This window comes from Wolffia australiana, chromosome 12 (assembly GCF_029677425.1).
Source record: "Wolffia australiana isolate 7733 chromosome 12, ASM2967742v1".
NCBI lineage: Eukaryota > Viridiplantae > Streptophyta > Magnoliopsida > Alismatales > Araceae > Wolffia > Wolffia australiana.
The window spans coordinates 54,606-71,479 of NC_135846.1; the positions used below are offsets into that span (position 1 = coordinate 54,606).

At 45.1% G+C, this 16,874-nt stretch overlaps 1 protein-coding gene and 1 long non-coding RNA gene across 2 annotated transcripts; both read right to left on the reverse strand.

Moving 5' to 3' along the window:
• Positions 1-1,412: 1,412 nt before the first annotated feature.
• LOC144710419 (long-chain-alcohol oxidase FAO4A-like) lies at positions 1,413-4,784 on the reverse strand. The gene is made up of 3 exons (XM_078584181.1): positions 4,366-4,784; positions 3,535-3,804; positions 1,413-3,400 (listed from the first exon to the last, which is right to left on the reverse strand). Exons 1-3 carry the CDS (start codon positions 4,594-4,596, stop codon positions 1,643-1,645), a joined length of 2,259 nt encoding a protein of 752 aa, XP_078440307.1. The 5' UTR covers positions 4,597-4,784; the 3' UTR covers positions 1,413-1,642.
• An 11,243-nt stretch (positions 4,785-16,027) lies between these two features.
• Positions 16,028-16,867, reverse strand: LOC144710319 (uncharacterized). The gene is made up of 2 exons (XR_013583262.1): positions 16,504-16,867; positions 16,028-16,334 (listed from the first exon to the last, which is right to left on the reverse strand). It is a non-coding gene; the product is annotated as an uncharacterized LOC144710319 (long non-coding RNA).
• Positions 16,868-16,874: the final 7 nt, after the last annotated feature.

Sequence of the window (16,874 nt, forward strand, 5' to 3'; positions counted from 1 at the left end):
AGGGAGAGAGAGAAGAGAAGAGAGGAAGAGACAAGAAGAGTAAGTAAAAAATACTTAAGACGGCTGCAATTAGGACTAGGGTTAAGGGGGATGAACACCCCTTTGAATAAGAGAGAAATAGACCCCAAATGGGCCATTTTCCCACAAAAGGACAAGAGGAGAGGGGGTGCACCTCAAATCCCGTACGAAGACCTCTTATGGGGCTTTGACTAGTCAAGCCCCCCCTCTCCCGCATTCCCCCTGTGGGTGTGGGGGGGCTGACAAAACCCCCAACAGGGGAAAGAAGAAGAATGGGAGTCAGAATGAGAGGGGGAAAGAGTAAGAGCAGGAGAGAAGGCGAGAGAGAGAGAGAGAGAGAGAGAGAGAGAGAGCGGGAAAGACCAAGAGTGGGAGAGAAGGAGAGAGAGAGGGAGAGAGGGCAAGAGGAAGAGAGGGAGAGAGAACGAGAGGGAGAGAGAGGGAGAGAGGGAGAGAGGGAGAGAGGGAGAGAGGGAGAGAGGGAGAGGGCTAGAGGAAGGTAGAGAGAGGGAGAGAGGGAGAAGGCAAGAGGAAGAGAGGGAGAGAACAGGAGGGAGAAAAAGAGAGAGAGAGAGCGTGGGGGAGAGATTGAGACAGGGGAAGAGGGTGCGGGCAAGAGGGAGAGACTTGGAATATTGTGTTATGGGGAAATACTACCACATGTCACGAACTTTGACTTTTGTAAAGGAAGTAGCATAAACTCTTAGTTTTGTAAAAAAAATAGTATGCACCAATGAGAGGAAGCCAGTTGGCAGCGGGCTGTTTTTTTTCCACCGCCAGTCAAACGGTGACCTGGATGCCTCCGTGGCGTCCAGGTGGACTCCACGGTGGCATCCACGTCACCGGGTGACCGCCGACGACGCCCCGTCTCCGTCCCCCGCCGCCGCCCGCCTCCGGCGGCCGCTCCGCCACTCCTCCCCCATTCCTCGCCGCTCCGCCACCCCCTCCGCCCTTCCCCGCCGCTCCGCCTTCCCCTCCCCCTTCCCCCGCAGGGGAGAGGGTGGGGGAGAAGCGGGGAAGGGGGAGAAGCGGCGAGAGGGCGGAGGAGGAGGCCAGGGCGGCGGCGCGGAGTGGGGCCGCCGACGTTGTTTACCAGGGGGCGTGGGAGGACGGGGAGGAGGCGGGGGAAGGGGGAGGGGGCGGCGGAGCGGCGGGGAAGGGCGGAGGGGAAGGCGGAGCGGCGGGGAAGGGCGGAGGGGGTGGCGGAGCGGCGAGGAATGGGGGAGGAGTGGCGGAGCGGCCGCCGGAGGCGGGCGGCGGCGGGGGACGGAGACGGGGCGTCGTCGGCGGTCACCCGGTGACGTGGATGCCACCGTGGAGTCCACCTGGACGCCACGGAGGCATCCAGGTCACCATTTGACTGGCGGTGGAAAAAACAGCCCGCTGCCAACTGGCTTCCTCTCATTGGTGCATACTATTTTTTTTACAAAACTAAGAGTTTATGCTACTTCCTTTACAAAAGTCAAAGTTCGTGACATGTGGTAGTATTTCCCCTTGTGTTATTATATAGTCTATGTATATGGTTCGGGTTCGATATGCAAAGTGCGAACCGAATTTCGGTCACCCCTGAAAAGGTTGATCGACGGTCCGGTCTGTCCGGCTTGTCCATCCCTTAGCACACCATCTATTGCCTGGGCGGGGCAAGTCTTTGAGCCGGCGCGAGAGTTGGCTGCAAGACTTGGAGGATATTCTGGGCGGTGCAGTAGGCGATGGCCTGGACGGTGACCATGGGGTTCACCCCCAGCGCGGTGGGGAAGACGCTGGTGTCGGCCAAGAAGAGCCTCTCCACTTCCCACGTCTCGGCTTGGGGGTTCACGACCGAGGTCTTGGCGCTCGTCCCCATCCGGCAGCTGCCCATCTGGTGCGCGCTGCAAATCGGCGTCTCCCCCTTCCGCAGCCCCCTCCCGCTCTCCCTCCTCACGAACGCCTCCCACTCCTCCCGGCTCGCCCCCTTCGCCCTGAACGCGCCCCCGTCGCGGTGGTTCGTGCCCACCTCCTCCGCCCCCGCCGCGGCCAGCACCCGCAGCATCCTCTCCGTGCCCCGCTGCAGCGCCCGCTCGTCGCCCTCGTCTAGCGCGTAGCTCACCGAGTCCGGGTACCGCGCCGCGCTCCCCGACCCGCGGTCCCGCGTCAGCGCGAACAGCGTCGCCGTCCGCGAGAAGCGCGCCATCCGCCGCCGGAAGTCCGCCGCGGAGGTCCACGGCGTGACCGCCGAGAACGCGCCCGGGTGCATCGCCGGCGTCTGGATGAGCGCCGCGCTCGCGCCGTCCGCGCCGTCCCCCGGCACGGGCGCCATGGCGGTGAGCAGCTCGCCGGTGAAGCTCTTCTTGTCCCGGTCGAGCCAGTCGGTCTCCTCCGGGAAGTAGCCCCACGCGATCACCGCGGGGTGGAGATGGAGGTGGCGGCCGATGTTGGGGTTCCGCAGGCCGCTTCTCCTCAAAAGCCCGGGCGTGTTCAGCGCGCCGCAGGCCACCACCGTCACCTTCGCCCTCACCGTTATCTCCCCATCGCTGAACCGGGCGATGACCCCGGTGGCCGTCTTCTTCCGTCCCGCGGCGCCGTTCCTGGCCGTGGTGACTCGGACGGCGTCGCAGCCGGCGAGGACGACGCCGTTACCGGAGGCGGCCATGTCGGCCAGCCAGGTCTCCGGCGTGCTCTGCTTCTTCCTGTCCTTGCACCCGAGGTGACACCACCCGCAGTCGTGCCCGTCGGGGGCGTTGACGGGGATGGCCTTCACGTCGTAGCCCAGCGCGGAGCAGCCGCGCCTCAGCACGGCGCTGTTCATCCCTTCCGCCGGGGTGCCCGCCGTGGTGGAAGGGTGGACTTTCATTCGCTCGCAGACCGCGTCCAGGGCGCGCTGGTAAGCGGGGTCTCCGAAGAGGGAGAGGCCGTGGGCGCGGTGCCATTCTTCGAGGACGGAGTCGGGAGTTCTGAAGGAGGCGGACCAGTTGATGGCGGAGCCCCCGCCGACGGTGGAGCCGGCGAGGAAGAGGAGGGAGAGGTCGTCGGAGCTGAGCATTCCCCCCTTCTCGTACATCTGCTCGTTCGAAGGCCCTTCCAAGAGCGAGAGAGAAGCGGCGGGGAAGTAGCGGCCCTTCTCCAGGACGACGACGCGGTATCCCGCCGTGGCCAAAACGCCGGCCACGACGCTGCCGCCGGAGCCCGAGCCGACGACGACGACATCGCAGTGGAGGGTGAGAGGGGAGGAAGGGTCGGTGGCGAAGGGACGGAGGAGGGGGGGGTTGCGCGGGATGGAGGACATGTCCAGCACGGCCCGGAGAAGAGGGTCGTCTGACTGCCGGGACTCGGCAGGCGGACGGTTGGGATCGCTACCGCAGTACCCGATCCCGGCCCAAGACGGGTTCCAGTTCTTCTCGTCCACCTTTCGAGAAGAGAACGAGATGAGCCCTCGCTATCTTCAGCCATAGTCTTTGAGGAAATCATTGTAAAGCGGCCAAAAAATGTAGGAAAAGCTAAGTCACGTCATGGGGCGGAGGCGGGAGTGGAAACGCTCACCGCTTGGAAGTAGAGGCGGGCGGTGGCGAGCTGGATGGCGCGGAAGAGGAGCCGCTTGAGGAGGAAACGGCTGCGGGAGAGTTTGAAGATGATCTTCTCTCGGCGGCGCTCGTCGAGGTCGGAGAACTTGTGGAAGAAGGGCAAGTTGGCGGACAGGCCGCCGGCGCCGCAGAGAAGAAGGGTGCCATACGGAGTCGAGAGCAGCCACAGAGCCAGTCGCAAGAGCGGCAGGGCCGGGTGGAGACGTTTCTTGCACACCAGACCCGCCAACTTTCATGTAAAAAATTACAGGAAAGAAAACGCGCGTGAGAATGAGCAGACAGACGACGCTTCTTCTGGCCTCAAAGAAACCACAAAATGATGGAGTTATCGATCGATCACCAGTAAGAGCTGTGGAGAGACGAAGAGAAGGTGTAGATAGCGGGATAAAATGTGTAGATGGAGAGCGACATAGACAGCACGGGAGAGGGAGAGAAATGGGGAAAGAGGGAGATGTACAGTTAGACTGGGAGAAAAGAGAGCGAGAGAGAGGTGGGGTGTGAGAGAGAGATTGGGGGATAAAGGAAGAAGAATGAAAGAAGATCAGGCAGAGGAAGGAAGAAAGAGAGATAGAAAGATCGAGGGAGCGAGAGAGAGAGAGTTATACATGGGAAAGAGAACGCGAGAGAGTGGGGAGAGTCAGAGAGAGATAGCGCAAGCGATGAAGAAGAAGAAAGGAGGAGAGCAACAGCAAGAACGAGAGCAACGGGAATCAATCAAAGTGAAAAATGTGCTGCGATTCTGGACTGGGAACAATCTCTGCTACTAAGGTAGACTTCTACGCGCGCTAACCTGCCCCGTGATCCCGGCCATGGAGGCGGAAGTGGCGTAAAAGAGAGCGAGCGCCTCGTCTCCGACGGCGTCAGGAGGAACCTCCGCCGATGGAATCAACGCGTCGCAGAAGGCAGACAACGACTGCAACTGCGACCGAGAGAGCCTGTTCGGAGGAGGCGGCCGCCCGCCTTGTAGCAAAGCCGCGAGCTCCGCCATCCCCGGCGAGCTCTCCTCCTTCCCCACCACCATCGTAGAGAGAGAGAGAGAGAGAGAGAGAGAGAGAGAGAGAAAGAAGTGGCGCGCTAGGTTCCCTTGAAGGAGCCTTTTATCGTCTCCGTGAGTGACGCTGACAACTGCTCACGAGCAGCCGAAGTCAGTATAGATGGAGAAAAGAACGGTGATCCTTCGCTGGTTTAATGGGCTGGCTCGAACAGTCTCCGAGTTCACTGCGATTGTGACGCTTCCGAAGCCGAATTTAATAGGCGCGATCGAGTCGAGTTTTCATGGTAAGCATGCGCATTTAAACTAGAACAAGGCTGTAGAGAAGATCAGTAAGAACGCAGCGCAGAAAACGAAACAACGAAAGATAGAACACTGGAAAAAAATAAACAAATCGTATCCTTCGATGGTGGTGAGCTTCATTTTCCTTTTCGCCAAAACTGTTGTTTTCTTTGTATTTAAAGTCATTGAAGAAAGCAGATTGCGCAATCGAAGGTTTCGTGAAGAATGGAACGGAAACTAATAAAAAAAATAGACTTTTATTGACTCCTTCTGAGGCCAGGCCCTGGTATGGCCGCCTAATTGTGGACGTGTGTCCCCCCTTCAAAGAAATAGGACCAAGTTGGAAAGAATAATCCTTAAATTTGTTTCATGGCTTTCGTGCATCCATAGGTTCGTAGAATCCGAAAGAGCCCGTTGTGTATTTTAATTTTGAGAGCTTATGGGCGCCACTCGATACTTTTGAACTTTGTTATATTTAATCTGAAAAGGATAATTTTTTATTTGAAAATCCATTCTGTATCAGATGCTAAATTAATAAATCTCCCAGCTAATCCCTTCTCAGGTTTCTCGGACGGAAGAAAAGATTATTATATTAAATTTGGCGGCTCGATATCATAATACTTTACACTATTATACTATCACCGGTCTAATCTGATCTTATATTCTAGTTTATCTAAAAAAGGTCATTTCCATTCCAAAATTCACTTTCATAATTTGAAGAAATTTTCATCTCCCAGAAATATTTACTTCACAGGATTCTCCGAATATTCATTTATGTATTCTTCCATAAATAAAAAGAAATGGAAGACGAAAGTTCAGCAACTTTCTAGGAAGGAACCGAAAGATCCCCTACATAAACATAGATCAGTTTTTTAGTCGGCCAGGCCTTGTCGGCAGCTTGGTTTCTTTCCCACTTAATTTCTTGTTGGGTGCGCAAGTTATAAGCGATTCAATTATCTCACCTAAAAAGTGTCTCAGTGCGATTGGAAAAGACATCAACTCCGTGTAGTAATTGTATTTTAAAGCGAGCTTGGTATCTTTCCCGCTAAATCTTTTGAGGGGTAAGTAATAAGCGAACTAATTTTCTCACGTGAAAAGTGTCGCAGTGACATTGGAAAGACATTTAAGTAATCGACTATGTGGAGTAATTGTATTTTAAAGCGAGCTTTGGAGGGTAAGCCTAAAAAGAAGGTCAGTTACCCCTATTGAATGACACAAACTTCCAAACTTGATGGGCCAATTCCTCTCGAATCGTCGTTCCCACGTCCAGAATTGCTGAAACAGTTCCCCATTTTCTTTGTCTGGAAGACTGACAACATACATAGCAGAGAGAAAGTAGAAGGGAGGAATTTTAAGGGCTACAGCTGCGAGTATAACTGAAACAGAAGAATGATACGATGTGTTCGCACAGGAAAGACTGTGGACAGGGGCACTTCAGCTCACTTCAAATCCGACAGCGAAAGAGGTTAAAACTTTTGAATGCTGAACCAATCTCTCTGCCAAGCATCGTAGAGTTTGATAGAGAATTAATGACAAAATCCAAGAAAGAACCAGAGGCTCTGCAGCAATGGTCCCAAGAACAAGGGAAAGCGGACACGAGAGCAGAAAAGCAGTAGCTCGCTGGCTCTTCAACGTGGGCCAAGACCTTCCTCTCTAGCCATGTCTTGTTCCTTCTGGCAACAGTTGCCTGTTCAGAATTGGAATAGACGCAGATAGAGTGGTAACCAGCTTGCTTCATCACAAACGTTGTCTCACAGCCATAGCCGCGCTCATTGATTTCTTCTGGCTGGGAATCTACGAGATCGTCGGTACCGTGGTTTGATGGGAGATTTGGCTTGGTTCCCCATGGCTGTTCGTCCTCTCTGATTCTCGCTAGGTGTACAAAAAAGAATTTTATTGAGGAGAGGAATTAGCCCCTGATGTTGTGAGAAGAATTTCATTGAAAATTTTAGCCACAAATCTATAATCTGTAATATTCTTTGACTTTATTTATAGTGTTCAGATGTGCGGTTATTTGTGATGTTAAATCCCATCTGGTGTACTAAAATCCCGTTCTAGATTCATTATATTATTTTTTAGTGAATAAAACTGAGTTTTTCATCTGGGTTATATTTAGATTGTTAGCATTCCATTCATCAAAATTTGCCACGTTTTTTTTTCCTTTAAAACAGAAGGGCAGCTAGCAAAAACTCTGCACAAATATTTTGCTTACTCGGTTGTTGTGCGGTGTTTAACTGTTGTTCATGAGGTGGAACAAAGTCTCTTTCTTTATAACTATCTTTCATTACTTATTTATTTCATCATAGTCTCTACTTATTATCTTTCTCTATCCTTCAATCATTCATTCCACCTATCTCTTCTCAGTGCCACCGACTTTCATTCTTTCCCCTTGATCTCAATTCAAAGCATTACACCCCGTTTCTCTTTCACGTGGTCCAATTTCTAATCTTTTCCAGCGACAACTTGCCATTTAAACGGTTGACTCTTCCTTATCATGGTATGTTTTTGTTTATTAATCCCTTATTTTCATTCCCACCGTCCTTTCACTTCTATAGCATTTCGTCGTTTTCAGTTTGACTTGCAAGGATTGGGTTATTTATACAATGGTGGCGACTAGGGATCAGCAAACGTCATCCGTCACGTCACACGTCACCGTGACGGACACGTGACGGATGACGTGAGGGTGACGTTGACAGAATGCATGGGGCGTGACGGTGACGGTGACGCGTGACGGGCTGTGCATGACGGTGACGTGATGGTGACAGGATACCCCGGACGCGTGACGTGACGACAGGTCCGTCACGGATGACGGTCGTGACAGATTAACAAAAAAATATATATTATAAATAATAACATAGTAAAATAAATAATATTATGCTTCGATTATGTTTATTAACATAATAAAAATAAGGGTTAATAGCATGAAATATCCCAAATTTTTTCATAAATCTGAGATATAACCTAAACTTTTTTTGTCACAGTATATCCCAAACTCTCTAATTCGACGCCGACATATCCAGGTGATGACGTGGAATCCATCGTGGCTGCCAGGTGGATTTCTGGCCAGATTTTGACCTGGCGGAATCCACCTGGCAGCCATGATGGATTCCACGTCATAACGGGGATTCCACCAGCCAGGTGTTTTTCGATAAGAGAGAGAGAGAGAGAGAGAGAGAGGCATTCTAGAGAGAGAGAGAGAGAAGGAGAGAGAGAGGCATTCTTGAGAGAGAGAGGCATTCTACAGAGAGAGAGAGAAAGGGAGAGAGAGGTGTTCTAGAGAGAGAGAAGAGAAGAAGGGAACGGGCAGGGAAATGCGAGAAAACTCACAGAATCGGACATGAAAGCGCAGTCGGGGTCGTCAACGATGGGCGAGAGCGTGCCGTCGTAGTCAAGGAACAAGGCCACTCTCTCCCTTTCTCTCTCTATAGAACGCCTCTCTTTCTCTCTCTAGAATGCCTCTCTCTCCCTTTCTCTCTCTCTAGAATGCCTCTCTCTCCCTTTCTCTCTCTCTAGAATGCCTCTCTCTCCCTTTCTCTCTCTCTAGAATGCCTCTCTCTCCCTTTCTCTCTCTCTCCAGAATGCCTCTCTTTCTCTCTCTAGAATGCCTCTCTCTCTCTCTCATATCGGAAAACACCTGGCAGGTAGAATCCCCGTTATGATGTGGAATCCATCGTGGCTGCCAGGTGGATTCCGCCAGGTCAAAATCTGGCCGAAAATCCACCTGGCAGCCACGATGGGTTCCACGTCATCATCGGGATATGTCAGCATCGACTTAGAGAGTTTGGGATATACCGTGCCAAAAAAAAGTTTAGGTTATATCTCAGATTTTTGAAAAAATTTGGGATATTTCATGCTATTAACCCTAAAAATAAATATTATTATTTCTGTCACCGGTGACGGTGACGCTATCACCGTGATGGTGATGTGAGGGAATGAGGATGCATGGACGCGTGACGAGTACGTGATGGATTTTTTTGAAAATACTCGGACGTGTAACGTGACGGTGACATGACGAACATTTCATCATGTCACCGTTCGTCACGGGTCGTCATCCGTCCTGTCACGTCACGGGCATCACGTCCCGGACATGTCGTTCCCTAGTGGTGACTTTTACGCAATATGTCTCATCTATTTTATATTTCCGCTCTTTTCCCATTGCCTTGCATTTATTGAGTAAGTTATGAATTGGTCGCCTCGTTTATGCAACATCTCCGCTATTTCATTTTCCATTCGTTTCTCCACCACAATATTTACGATCTAAGACTTCATTTTACATTGATCTCTTTTCTTTATTTTCAGTTTGACTTGCAAGGATTGAGTAGCTTATAAAACGGCCGGTACTTTTATTCCAATATACCTCCATTAATTTTCATTTTTTTCGTTTTCTCTTTCACAACTTTTAGTAATTTTCATATTCACTTGCATTTATCGAGTTAATTTACAAACCCTTTACTTCCTTTATTCAAAATCCCATCTCTATTTTATTTTTCATTTATTTCTATATCACAAGTTTTATAAAGTGATGAACTAGAAGTTAGGGTTAGAACTAAGGCTTATGGTTTATCCAATATTATTTATAATTTTCCCTACGATAATAAGTGGAGTAAAGGTCGAATAGATAGGGAGAAAGCATTGAATCAGTGAATTTTAATGTTAAATTTTTTGGATTTTTTTATATAATGTAAGAATTAGATCTAAATTAATGAAGGCAAACTTGTGAAAAGTAATTCAAAATAATGTAAGAAGGTCAGAAAATATTAAATTAATTTAATCTAATTTATTAAAATTTTATAGAATAATTTTGGAAATTTGTATAGGAACTTAGAATTGAAAATGCTAATTAATTCTAATTAACATACATTAGATGGCCATTTGGGAGCCAATGACAGTTGAATGTGGTGTGAGTGGAGTGGATCAGATGAACAAAATACCATCACTGCTTGTAACGAATATGGTGGTGGGTACGCACCAGCAAATGGTGGATCGTGGGAAAGTCATGCAGAAAATAGCTTTTCTTCTTGTGTTATTGCTCCATGATTATTATAGAACTTTGAAATAGGCTCTGAAATCGAACAAACACTGTCAAGCTCTGTGATGAAGTATGCCAAGTATAATGCTTCCTTGCCAGCTTCAGCTGCTGCAATGTATTCAGCTTTGTCGTCAAGTTTGCGATAGCCCTATACTTAGGATTCTTCCAAGATACCCTGAAGTCTTTGCTCCTTTCCTCCAAATATTCAAAATAAATCCTTAGTTCTTCTCTGGTACTTACTGATGCATTTCAATGTTACCCTTTATTCATCTCCTATATCAGCCTGAAATCTACTCATAACACTTAACATCAGGCCTAGTACATAGCATTGAGATAATAGATCTGAGAGCTGATATATGTGGAACCTTTTTCGTCATCACTCAATCTTGAAGAGTCTTAGTTGAGTGCTCCTTTAATACTTCAACTCCATGTCTCATATGCATAAGATCTCTCTTGGAGTTCTCCATGCCAAACCTTTAAACAATGGTGTGTATGTACATGGAGTGGGATAACCTGACAATGGTATGTTTATATATGGAATTGGATAACCCTAGAAACCTCTTTGACCTATCTTTATAGATACGTATTCTGAATAAATATATTGCTTCTCTAAAATCCTTCATGGACAAGTTCTTGGACAACCATACCTTCAATAATGATAAAATTCTTACATCATTCCCAATGAGTAGAGTGTCATCCACATAAAGTCGCGAAATTGATTGCGCTCCCACTAGTCCTCTTATATACACATGATAACCTTTCTGGAGTAACCTTTCCTTGTATGTGTCATCATTTCCAATGAGTAGAATCCTGACTTATTCTGAAATAAATGGGATTTCGAAAGCTAATAAATAGGGAATGAAATATTCATTACTACTCTCTATTAAAAAATCAATGGTGGCACCTTACATATGGCAGGTGCAAAGCGCATACACATGTACATGTGGTGCACACATGTCAATATGTAAATGAAATAAATAAAGCAATGACATGGCTGAAGCTGCTGCGTCGCCATGCCATGCTTTTTTTAATCATTAAATTGATTATCTTTTCCTTGTCCTCTTGTGTGTAAGGACATGTGGTACATCGTAAGCCATTGACCAGGAATGACAGGTTAAAATCTGGGCCAATCATCACATTGGAAGATGAGGAATTAAGGAATGAAGTCCTAGACATGACATGGCAGCAGGGATGATGAGGACTGAGAAATTTCTAAATTAAATCAACTCCTAGGAATCTTCAAACTTCAAGACATGATATGTGACAATCCAGAAAGCGAATAAAGCTGCAATTTTAAGGGCAGCTTCATATTGCTCTCCTCTATCTATCCATATGGTTGGATGTATAAGATGAGCCCCTGATATTTGTAGGAAGCATATTTAAATATGGTACCTACGTTAGTAGATTGTGTTGGGTTCTAGAGGCCTTGACATGGATGAACAAAACAAAATGATTTGCAGCGGAAGACTTGAACGAATCGAACGGCATCAACAAAACCATTGAAACAACGTACCTTTGCATGGATCGCATCCATGATTTCTTAGATCCCAGAGTGAATCGAGTCGAGCTGCTCACGTGTGCAGCCTCCAGATGTACCCACGCGATCCTCGGCAAGTCGGATCTCCTCCTTCTTATTGACGAGCCCCTTTCTTTCTCCACTGGTGTCGTTATGTAATCCCGATCACATCGGGGAGGGAAAGGGGGTGTTGGGAGATGGGAGAAGAAGGGGAAAGGCCCCTGAACAATTCTGGCCTAGGTGAATTTCGTTCAGGGCCTTCCCCTATTTATACTAAGTGGGTATTTTTCATAAAAACCCCCAAAATATAAGTATATCCTCCGACGTCCAAAAGACCATTTGCGTGTGACCCTCTAGGCCCATGTATCAGTCTAGTTAACGACTCCACTGGCCCCATTACCTTTATTGGCCTTCCAAATTAATTAACTATATCATCATATAGATTAGTTAATGTCGGATCGATTTAACCCAATTGATAGGTCGAGACTCTGACACGTGGGTTGCCAAGCTACACCTCGTGTCCTAGAAGATACAAAGGAGTGTGTATCGACTCACTCATGGAACCTGTTCATCATCGGTTACCTTGTATGTATAATCCCTCATCCACTTGACGCTCCTTGGACGACTTAGGGTATGGTCAACTGTCAAACCCTAATCGGTCATCCGAGTTAGTACTGATGCATTCGAAAATCATCGGAGAACTCTTCTCCGATATTTCACTGCCTTGGCCAAGGACTTCATTGCATCGTCTTCCTTGAGCTGTCACCTCTTATACCGAGGGTGGACGATCCCATCTTGACCACTCAATCGCCTTCGTGTACTTCTTGATGCACCCGAACTAAGACCGTTTAGAGTCCCATGATTAGAGACTCGTTGGCCATAGCCAAAGTACAACCGTCCGTCCACAAGACGTCTTTGGTGTCTCAGGTCTAAGGACCACTTACACAACCGTGACGTGAATCAACCTGATTGACAGTTCGGTATAATACCATTCAGGGATTATGGATCAATAATGTGAACTCTTTCCACTAAAGAACACCCACTATCTATCCTTAGTGTTTCCACACTCATTGCTACGCGACCGGCCATACTCATCATATGAGTGAGGCTAGATAGTGCTATTCTATCCGGATACTTTGATGTCCTTCTCGCGTATCCTTTGAATAGGAATGTTTAGAACACATGCTTAAAGACTAGTGATCTCAGTATTACGATCTCATCATAATTCACTAAGTCCGATCATGTATTCATGGACTTCATTATGAGCATCACACATGCACTATAATGAATATGTTCTATTAATGAATATGGAACGAGATGCGGAATGTGTGATTGGCTTGCCGGCCGCGTATATTTCCATCATATTGATTGAAAGATAGTGAGATTTTGAAGATCCATCAAGTGTTCCTTGGTGTCTTGAGTGATTCAAGAAGATTAATAGAGAAAGGTGAGGTTTGCATGCATTAGTAAATTGTTATGGTTTTGGCAGAACATAAGGACCTAGAGTAAGTTATCTTGCCTTAGGTTGACTCCTCTCTATCACACCTATTAGGTTTGATCCATTTAATTCTGTTTGCATATTGCATTTCAATACAATCACCACATCTTGTTCCTCCATTTCTGTCTCAAGTCACTGTCTCACCTTCTTTAAATATTACTCATAGTGATATTTTTCTTATTCTTATTATATAATTATTATCACCTTCTCACCAAATTTCATTTCACTATCTCATATTTATATGTATCTCCTCTTGCTCCTCTTGAATCATCTTCTAAAGAGAATTAAAACCCTTATCATCGTTCATTGTGGAGGCAACTTGTAATCATCATTATCCGAATTAACTTATAAATTCATATATTTATTGATTAAACTCAAAAGCACCAATGACGTAATTTAATCCTATTTTTTAGTTTATTAGTGATAAGTTCAAAAATATATGTTTATATGTTGTTATTCAAGGGTTTTCTGAACTTAATCAATAAAATTTATTTATCTCGTAGTGCTTAAGTAAGGGGTCGAACCCTTGGGAGGCGATAGGGTAATTCAAGATTTCTCGGATTAGGGATTAGCACTCTAGATTTAACAGATATAAAATTGTTTACTCAGCTGTAACTGATTTATGATTAGTTAGCACTTATTGATAAGAATTACTAACTAATCCCGTAAATATATTATTTAATTGTTCAACTGATCTTAGATTTTTAGGATGTGAGTGTGATTAAAATCTAGATCAAAAGTTTCTCACTAATCATGCTTTACTTATTTATTTAACCCAAATTCGAAATTCAGCTTGAATAATTTTTTTGAATTTTTAGTGAATTAGAAATGATTTGGAGAAGAAAACTGATCTCAATTGTTATTACCAATCTTTTTATAAGGATTTATCCAAATTTCTTATGGACTAGGAACCCTAAGGTAATATTTTCCTGTGTTTTACATTTATTTTTTTTTATTTCTCACGGATTTAGAATGTTAAGAAGATCTTTTATTATATTTTTATTTTATCCTGATTAATTTGAAATGGCAAAGATGTCCTCAATCAGCAAATCATGAATATGATTTGCTAATTTGAGAAATCAGAGACTAAAATGAGTGAATTAATGGTCAAATATCATTCAAAAAATGGTCAATATAAACTCAAATGAAACTAATTAAATTGAAAACAAGGTTAATTTCAAAACTAAGGGGATTAAAATTTGAATTTAAGGGAAAACGGCGAGCATGAATGAAACTGAAAATTCGCTAAAATTGAATGTAAAATCAAGGGTAAAATTAAAGCAAAAATAACCTAGAAGTACCAGGGATACCCGGAGAATCAATCCAGGCTGATTCCGTGCAACGAGCGCCCCATTTTCCACAGATTTTAGCTTGAATTTGGGGAAGAAATGCGGCGACAGATCTGCAAAATTCCTGTCCAAATAAAGCTCCAAATTGCTCCTGGATGATTCTTGAGTCTTCGAGGAGGCTAGGTGTTCTTTCCTTGAGCTCCTGGATGTTATTAACTTTGTTTTTTTCTGCTTTTCACGCAGGGCGTACGGAGCAGGCTGGTTGGTTCACGTCATACAGTGAAGTGTCACATCGTGCGCACGGGCGGTGCGTGCGTATGCAACTCATGGAATGCACTTTGAAAGCTTTATTTTGATCTGTTTTTCCATTGGTCCACGTCGCGCATCGCACACGACGGAGTTATGTCAACCGTGATTGGTCCACATCGCGCAGCATGTGCTGCGCGTCATGCTTGACGTGGTGCGCGACATGCACGACCTTGTGTGCATGTGTGTCACGCACCAAAGCCTGGTTCTGGCTTCTGAGTGGTCCACGTGCTGCTCGATGCGTCTCCCTGCACATTTAACAAATAGTAAACGCTTAAATCAGCCCAATAAGGGCCGGTTTCAATAAAAAAAGAGTTATATTAAAAAACACTTAAAATAAATTGTTAACATTGTTTCTTTATGCATAAAACTAATTTATTCATTTCTAAAATATGCTTTATTCTTTAATTTCTTTTTATTTATTGAAATAGGTCAATTAAACATTTAATTTCTTTTAACATTCATTTTTAAAAACGTTTAAAATGAATATATTGACCTAATTATTTATCAAACGTATTATTTAACTTCAAATTTAAGGAAATTCTTCTTTTAACCTAAAATCATAATAACGTGCATTAAAAATTAATGTTTTTAAGCATTTAAAGCCCAAAAATATGATGAAATTAGCACTTATTTAGCTCCTATTTGCATGATCAATCAGCAGTCCCATCATTTCTTTGAGGCGGTGTAATAGTTCATGAGCCTTAATATACTTGATAAGATTGCACACAATATAGAGGATTCGTGAATTTATCTGCTTTAGTCAGGGATCCTTTTAGGACTCTCATCTAATCTTTAAATGTTGGGTACACAAAACCCCCATTAAATTCACCATATAGAAAATCAGTTCAGTCAAATGCGACCTTAAGGTATAAAATATAACACAAAGGGTTGGAATTGTTGTGTCTGAAATCAAGACAAATAGTAGTTTCTATCCATGAGGTCAAATTGTATGATTAAGTAGACAAATTTTGGAGTAGAGTGGGATAAATTTGATTGAAGTAAATGAATTAAACTGCCTTAGTTCACTTCTAATTGTTTAGCTTTTATTAATGAAGTTCCTTCTTTGGCAATGGATTAACCACACTTTCAAACTAAAGTTTCATTCTGGTTAACAAGAGCAGTATGTTTTGCGCACTGTTTTAGCTAGTTATACGTATAGATGTACTCTTTGATCTAGAGTCATTGTCTATTTCATCATCTGACCGAATGATTTTGAACTACCTATTACTGACGGTGTTTTTTTCTCTTAATGTGAGGATCAATCAATCATCACCAAGTTTCACAAAATAAAGTAACAAAGAATTTTTTGTCTTTGTTATATTTACAAGTAGATGGTTTAAATAATAACATCGCAGGGAGGTAGGGGAGATGATGAGCCAAGACCAAGGATAACTAAAATGCCTGTAATTAACAAACTTTGTGGACATAAGGGATTAATATGTGATCAGTTCTCAGCACAGGGCCCAAGGAGGAACACTAATCTGTCCAAGCGGATCAGAACAGCTTCATAAGATCCAAGAAAATTACGATTCAGAATATTTTCTATAAAATATTAGCTGGAAGGACCAGCATAAACTTTATTTCATTGCAATGAAAACTTGATTATTCTTCATCTAAACAAGGTTATTGGGCTCATCATGGCAGACGGAAATAGTCAAGGCCATGCTGCCAAGTAAATGACGCTATGTACAACAATTTCACAAAGTGCAGGCCCCACGGATATCAAATGGAAATATTCAAGAGTATCGGCTCACACGAGAGAAACCGGCGGTCGCCTGGGCCTCCTTAGTGCGAGCCCAAGTCACCAAGTTTAGACCAGCAACAATGAGACATCCACCTATGATGCTGTTATTGAAAGAGAAATAGTGGATGAGGAGATGATAGAATAACTTAGCAGTCAGGGAAAAAAAATGAGGCATTTTTTACTCCTAAGAAGGTCACAAAATTGAGTGATCCATCAATCACAGGACCAGGAAAGCAGCCAAAAGGTGTTAATAAGACCCTTGCAACCTACCTTCCCAGATAAATAGGGCTTCCTAGGAAAACCAGCGATAGCACTGCTGATGCCACTGGCTGAAGTGGCATATATAAGGATACCATTGCTGGGCCCAAAATTTTATTCGACCAAGTCATCAGACCATAATTTAGTGCAGATGCAATAAGGCCCTGCAAAGTAAAACAATGTAATTAGAGGGAGCCGCAGAGAGATAACAGAAGCGACGAAAGAGAGGGAGACAAATAAAATGATAGAGAAGGGAAGGGATTATGGGAGGACTTAGAGTTGGGAAGAGAGGAGGCTGAAATATCCAAATCACTTAACAATAAGAGCGCTCGTCCCCCGTTTTATAGGAGTTGCAAACCTGAAGATAAACTAGACACAGGCCT